This window comes from Argentina silus (genome assembly GCF_951799395.1).
Source record: "Argentina silus genome assembly, chromosome: 7".
NCBI classification, from domain to species: domain Eukaryota; kingdom Metazoa; phylum Chordata; class Actinopteri; order Argentiniformes; family Argentinidae; genus Argentina; species Argentina silus.
This window is the reverse complement of record NC_139661.1, coordinates 21,684,618-21,692,117: the sequence shown is the minus strand read 5'-3', so window position 1 is coordinate 21,692,117 and position 7,500 is coordinate 21,684,618. Positions and strand designations below refer to the sequence as shown.

The window sequence follows — 7,500 nt, the reverse complement described above, 5'->3', positions numbered from 1 at the left end:
TGAGCGCCTAGGCATCAGCGTCGGCCATTAGGCTTAAAAACCTTCACAAAGGTTTAAAAAATAAAAGCCTTAATAAGACCCCCGGAGCCGCCTGGAGGAGAGTGATAAATCACTGTGGGAGAAGAACAGGGACAATTTAAGGGTTTATCAGCGGGCATATTGCTAAACGGGTAGCTAATTGCTCTGAAGAGCCGGGGGGATGTGGGTCTGACGTCGAGTATGACCACCTTTTCCAGCTCATTTGCTAACAGGAGAGTGTTAAAGGTGGGTTAACAACGCAGCATGCGAGCGCTGAGGAGAGACGGACAGGCGGAGTGTGTGTGTGTGTGTGTGTGTGTGTGTGTGTGTGTGTGTGTGTGTGAGAGAGAGAGAAAGAGAAAAAGAGAGAGAGAGAGATAGAAGGAGAGAGACAGACAGAGCCCATACTGCATCAATAAGAAAACAACATTTGAACTCCAGTCTTAAAGTGGTCCATGTGTCTCATTCAGCTGTGTTGTACACTACAGCCAGTCCACTCTGTCAATCTCAATCCATGAGATTTCGGTCGAAATTGAATTACATACATGCCTGAGATAATGTTTTATGACAACACACACACACACACACACACACACACACACACACACACACACACACACACACACACACACACACACACACACACACACACACACACACACACACACAGTGTCTCAGATGTGATTATCTGGTAGTTCTATTCTCCTCCTCCCCAGTGGTACTGGACATACAGAGAACAGAGGCAGCCGTTGTTCCACACTGCCCTCAGACAGACAGACAGACAGTCATGTCCTGCTTTCAGCTGCCTGTCAACAGCACAAACACAATTACACGCCACTCAACACCATCTCTCCCCGGGAAAAAAATACTGTGTGTGCGTGTGTGTGTTTGAGTGAAACACTGGCTGCTGATTATATGAACAGATAATAACATCCATCATGACGTGTGGTGATAGGAAGATGCCTAGTAGTTTTATTTCTACATTTATTTGTGTGCATTAGCCACACTCACATTCACTCAGCTGAAAGGGGCCCCTGAATAGAGCTCTGATTTGTCACCTATGATGGGAGAGAATGTTATAGGGTGAAACAGACCATGTTTTTGTGTTTTAACAAACACCTATCATGCCCTAGACTAATTACTGTGATATAAGAAATAATAAATGAAGTGTTTGCGTGTGTATTCGTTTGTGTGCGTGTGTGAGCGCTGAGAGTTGTTGGCACAGCAGACTGGTAAGTGTGTGAGTGACAGGCAGTCTACCAGTGCCAACACACACACACACACACGCGCACGCACGCACGTATGCGCACGCGTGCACACACACACACACACACGGCACGTGCAGCAGACTTGTCTTTCCCAGGCGATGTCTCTCAGATGACATGAAACAGAGAGGAGCCGGGGAGAGAGAAAGCCAGGAAGGGGAGAGTAATTGCTTTTCTCCTTTCCTTCTTTCCACAATTCCTTTCATACTTTTGTCCTAATCTCTTTCATTGTTGTTCTGATTTTCTTCCCTCACCTTTTCTTAAGGGATAGGAGAGGAGAGAGCGTGTACCTTTCTAAATCAGACCACCACTCACCTTAAAGCAGGGGAGCAGGAAGGCTAGGCACGGGGACTGAGGCACGGGGACTGAGGCACGGGGACTGAGGCACGGGGACTGAGGCACGGGGACAGAGGCACGGGGACTGAGGCACGGGGACTGAGGCACGGGGACTGAGGCACGGGGACTGAGGCACAGGGACAGAGGCACGGGGACTGAGGCACGGGGACTGAGGCACGGGGACTGAGGCATGGGGACTGAGGCACAGGGACTGAGGTGGGGGGGGCAGTGTTACCCCCTTTTCCCAGAGGGATTCTTGGACAGAGACGAAGGAGAGAGCGGACACCGCAAGCTAAGGATTCACACAGGGGAATGTAAACAGGTGTTTAAATAACTGCCAACACACACACACACACACACACACACACACAAGCGCGTACACGCATGCGCGCACACCCCCACCCCCACACACACTGCTTGCTTCAGGCCATATTGAAACTCAATATAACACATTTGTTACCACTCTCTTTTACAGCACACACACACACACACACACACACACACACACACACACACACACACGCCCGCACACACACACACACACACACACACACACACACACATACACACAAATGAGTAATGAATTCAAAGTCCAAGTTCAAAGTTCAAAGGGATACAGGGAAGTATGAACAGTACAAATATATTCTTCCTCAAGTTCTACTCTTCTTCTCTCCCTTCATACTGTAGGTGTGGGGAAGGGCTCCCAGGACCGCTCCATCAGCCCACACTAATGATTCTAATCTCCTGTAATACCATCACTACCACAGCATTAGCCTAGTTATGTCACTAGGACCGAGTGAGAGTAAATATAGATTAGTTGGGGGGATGGGGGGGGGGGGGGGGGGTTACAGTTTCAGCCACACACGCACACACACACGCACACACACACACGCACACACACACGCACACACACACACTCTCTGATTAAACAAATAGAACCCTCCGCCCCAACTTACATAACCGAGATTGAGAGACTGATCTTCACCCCCCCCCTCCCACACACACACACACACACACACACACACACACACACACACACAAATCTGTCCTCTCACCCTCCACAGTCTTCCCTCTCTGCTCCCCACAGCTCCATGCATTCATCCGCCCGAGGCCTTGCTCTCTCACTCCTCTCCTTTTTCCTCCATCCTTTTTTTCAATCCTTCTCCATCCAGCCGGCCATGCTACAAACAGTGAACACGTCCAGCACTTCTCTTTGAAGGGGTTCAATTGTAGCGTGTGTGTGTGTGTGTGTGTGTGTGTGTGTGTGTGAGGTGAGGTGGACCAAACCCAGAGAGCCAGAGTGAGCCTCAAAAAGAGGATCAATGGGTTCACAAAGCCCCGGGCACAGGCACAGACGCACAGACACACAGACTCACACACACACACACACACAGACTCACACACAGACTCACACACACAGACTCACACACACACACACACACACACACACACACACACACACACACACACACACACACACACACAGACAGACAGACTATAATCACTCTGGTCTGCCCTTAAACACAGGGGAGCCTCTCCAAAAGCATCCTCACCGCTTGTTAAGCGGTCTGCTCACTGGTGGAAAAAAAAAACATTTTACAAGAGAAAACAAAATGTATACAGATTTCCAGGAAGGCCCAAGAGTGCTTACAGCTCAGAGTCACTTCTGGTGGACACCAAAACAACCCCCAAGGAACCCAACCAAAAACACATTCTCGTTAATCTCAACAACAGGTTGGGATAAACTCTCAGAGGATCCTGGTGGTGGGATTGGAAAGGGACTCCTTGAACTCTCAGGGGAATGTCGGTTGAGAAATGGACTGGTTTAACAGGGCTAACTGTTGTCTACAGTTTCCCGTAGCATTGCAAAATAATGCTACTGGGAGATGCTGTACAATGGTAAATACCTACCCAATGGATTTAAAAACATCCTAGCTGAGTCATATACAATGTTAAACTTAAACTAGAGTAAAATGCCTTTTTAAAACGTTGATACACACTCTGAGGGAGAAGACTGTAGGATCTGAGCAAGCCTGAGAGAGGCTGAGAAAGGAATAGTCTGTGTTTACCCTCCCTATCAGCAGCTGTTCTTTGTGTACAGATGTTTCACGGTTGTTGAGGAAGACAGGGCCAGTTGGCCGTGCAGCGCCCCTCATTGGCAACCAATCAAACGAGAGGAATAAGGAACTCTAGTCGCCGGTGTGTTTGATGACGGCGAGTCAACATTTACCGTCTTTGTCTGGATGTTTTATCAGGGGGGGTTGTGATAAAGTTGTTTGCAACAGTTCTTGGATAGCCCCTAGCCAGGTAGGGTAATAACCTCAGGGTAAAGACACATCAAACCATTTGGGCTGTGTCATTTTAGATACTTGTACAGTACCTACAGTACCAGTCAAAAGTTTGGACCCAAACTTGCCAAGAGTGTGCAAAGCTGTCATCAAAGCAAAAGGTGGCTACTTTGAAGAATCTAAAATATAAACCATATTCTGGTTTGTTCAACACTTTTTTGTTGACTACATAATCCCACATGTGTTCCTTCATAGTTTTGATCGTCTTCAATATTAATCTACAATGTAGAAAATAATTTTAAAAAAATAAAGAAAAACCATTGAATGAGAAGGTGTGTCCAAACTTTTGACTGGTACTGTATGTATGATGCACAACAGTCAATAAACAAACGTTAGGCTAGGCTATATTCTTAACATTTTACCACCACCAACACCAACAGTGTCGACCTGAGGAACCATGATGAAAGAAAAGGCCTGACTACATTCTTTATCACACTCGGGACTTACAGCCGGACTTGTACTTATCTTAAGCCCTTTAGTGCTGTTCTTTCAATAATAAAAAGCACATGCGTGAGGTTAAAGGTTTCTTCGACTATCTGAGGACTAATCCATACCCCCGCTTACTTTTTAGTGACCGTCCAAAGCAGGGCTTAGTTCCCTTCCATACATCCACTCCCTCGTATCACCTCTCCCTCTCTCCACTCCCAGGCTAACACTTGACCCACAGGCATGGGTCCCAGACTGGCTGGGATTCTCATACTCTGCCAAAGACATGCTACACTCATTAATTCCTCATCAGAATGCCAACAGGAGCCCATAACAATTCCAGCCTAATCCATAACGGAGTGCTCAATGTTCAACCAGAACGTTGAAGAATTACAACAGGTGGAATGATCAAAGACATTCTAGAACACTCCAGGAGAATGTCCAAAGATTGTAGAGCACCCAAGACCGACTGGCCAAAACATTCTAGAATACATCAGAGAATACACTAGAGAATTACACAGCTCTGCTCCACTTTCTCCCAGTTCAGACTGGGTCTATTTGAGTAGACACCAGTGTATTGCAAGGCCATTGCTCCTAGATTGTCTCTGTTACTTCTGAACTCAAAGACTCAAAGAGAGTATAGTTTCTGCAATGATGTGGCAAGAGAATATGACCAATCAAACATTCTTGAATTGTGGTCCCTCAGATTGCTCTCTCTCGGAGAGACACTATTTGAATGGGTAATTACACCAAAACAATTAAACTGACCATATTTTCAACCACAGCATTCTGAGCATTCTGTGCTTGCTTTAGCAAGTCCAACTAATAGTTATTTGACATACTTCTTTATATTAGTGGGTTTGCTTCAGCAATTCCAATTATTGTTCTTCATCATACTTTTTTTACTTATTCTTTTTCTGTCCATTTTCTCACCGGTATTCCTCCTACAACTTTTAAGCTATTAACACCAATCCAACTTTACAACGTCCAGAAAGGTCTAACTGGGTGTGCTATGATTTTTGGTTTTGATACTGATTAAACTATCTAACTAACAAACCTGTCTGGAGACAAACGTAGCAAGTTTGTATTGGAAGCTCTGGGGTTTTTCAACTTGGCTTTGAAGGCCGCTGTTTCAGATACAGAAGCGGCACGCCTCGCCTAGGAACTAGGAAACTAGTAGATATACCGTACCAGTCAAAAGGTAAAAAAATAGCTAAAATAGCTCCAGGACCAGTCAAAAGTTTGGACACAAACTTGCCAAGAGTGTGCAAAGCTGTCATCAAAGCAAAAGGTGTCTACTTTGAAGAATCTAAAATATAAAACATATTCTGGTTTGTTTAACACTTTTTTGTTTACTACATAATTCCATATGTGTTCCTTCATAGTTTTGATGTCTTCGATATTAATCTACAATGTAGAAAATAATCAAAATAAAGAAAAACCATTGAATGAGAAGGTGTGTCCAAACTTTTGACTGGTACTGTACAATCACAAGACTCAACAAAAAACTACAAAAGAGTTGTCGAGGAGACCTAACATAGACTAGGGTTGGTTGATTGGACGATTACATCAGGGATGACAGATTTGAATCTATCGCAGATAGAGATTCCTTTGCCTATTTGGCACATTTAAGAGCTGCGTTTCTGAAGTAAATAACCGCCTCCCCTGCCCTCTGCCTTCCCCTTTCCAAAAAGTGTTATAGCCTATTTTAGCAGGCTGACATTTGGAATTTAACCTGCACTTCATTTTTAGGAGACCCACAAAGACATTACAAGTCAGGTCTTTTGAAATAAGGCTCCATGAGCCATACATCCTTTATTCACCTTTCTAACTAGTAACTACAACTGTTACCTTTTAAGATCGCCAGCAGGCTGTACGATGAGACCAGGCGTTCCTCGTTCGGAAAGCCTGGGGAAATCCTTTGCAGAAAGTAGCTACAAAGGGATAGACACCTGTTTGCAATGAGTGAAGCCTCACAACACTCGAACCAATCAAATACCTTGCTTGGCCTAGTTGGAAAAAGACGTGATTCTTGTTGCTAGGCTACCAGATACAGTGCTCTAACTGGCAAGGCCGCTAGTGATTAGCAATTATGCTAACACACACTTCATAGGAATTTCTATGCCAGTAACAGAGTAGCTTGCCAGAAAGAGGGGGTTAAATACATTTAGCGAGTATTTGTTTCACACAAAAAGAGCGTATATTCATTTCAGACACGGTAGTGGAAGACGTCCTAATTATCCTTCCATATTTATTGCGTTGGATGTCACTTTCATGCTACTATTGTAGCCCCCTCTAGTAGTAACCTCCCATCGGATGATTACATCAAGATCATGTAGACAATCACCCAACTCTAACAAAGACTACATCTACAGTACCAGTCAAAAGGCACTTATTCAATAAACTTGAAGATAAGCTTTTAATCAGTAAAGTTTTTCCTTTTTATTTTATTTTAAATTCAAATCATCATCCTCAAATGACTGAATTCAAATTGCATTGACCCCAACTCTGATCCCTTCAAGATGTAAAGGGAAGACCAACCCCACCATTGTTTTACCATGCGCTGTGATCTTTCACTGATCCAAAGGCATCTCACTTAAAACATGTTCCATACAGGACACCGTATGTCAATATCACCTCCACCTTAGAAAATACAACCTGTTTTTGTTCATATAATAGCTGAAGTTATTGTGACATACTGTATCATCCATGTACAGTACCAGTCAAAAGTTTGGACACACCTTCTCATTCAATGCTTTTTCTTTATTTTTTAAATTATTTTCTACATTGTAGATTAATACTGAAGACATCAAAACTATGAAGGAACACATATGGAATTATGTAGTAAACAAAAAAGTGTTAAACAAACCAGAATATGGTTTATATTTTAGATTCTTCAAAGTAGCCACCTTTTGCTTTGATGACAGCTTTGCACACTCTTGGCAAGGTGTGTCCAAACCTTTGACTGGTACTGTACATCACCACATTATGGGTTAGCTGAGAGCATGTGCACCATCGGCCTCTGTCCCTGGACTTTGACGCAGCACGTCCATGTCCACTGTTTACCCTCTTCATCTCTATTGATCTGGGAGTTGTTTGAATGGGTG

General features: G+C 44.2%; 1 protein-coding gene across 1 annotated transcript in view; it reads right to left on the bottom strand.

The window, feature by feature from the left end:
- Positions 1-1,811, bottom strand: part of ghra (growth hormone receptor a) — a gene marked incomplete at its 5' end in the record, with an annotated part of 10,673 nt that extends 8,862 nt beyond the window's left edge. The window contains one exon of the mRNA XM_083674008.1: positions 1,599-1,811. Within this exon, the coding sequence (XP_083530134.1) occupies positions 1,599-1,811 (213 nt within the window). The remainder of the gene's footprint in view (positions 1-1,598) is intronic.
- Between the last annotated feature and the right edge of the window lie 5,689 nt (positions 1,812-7,500).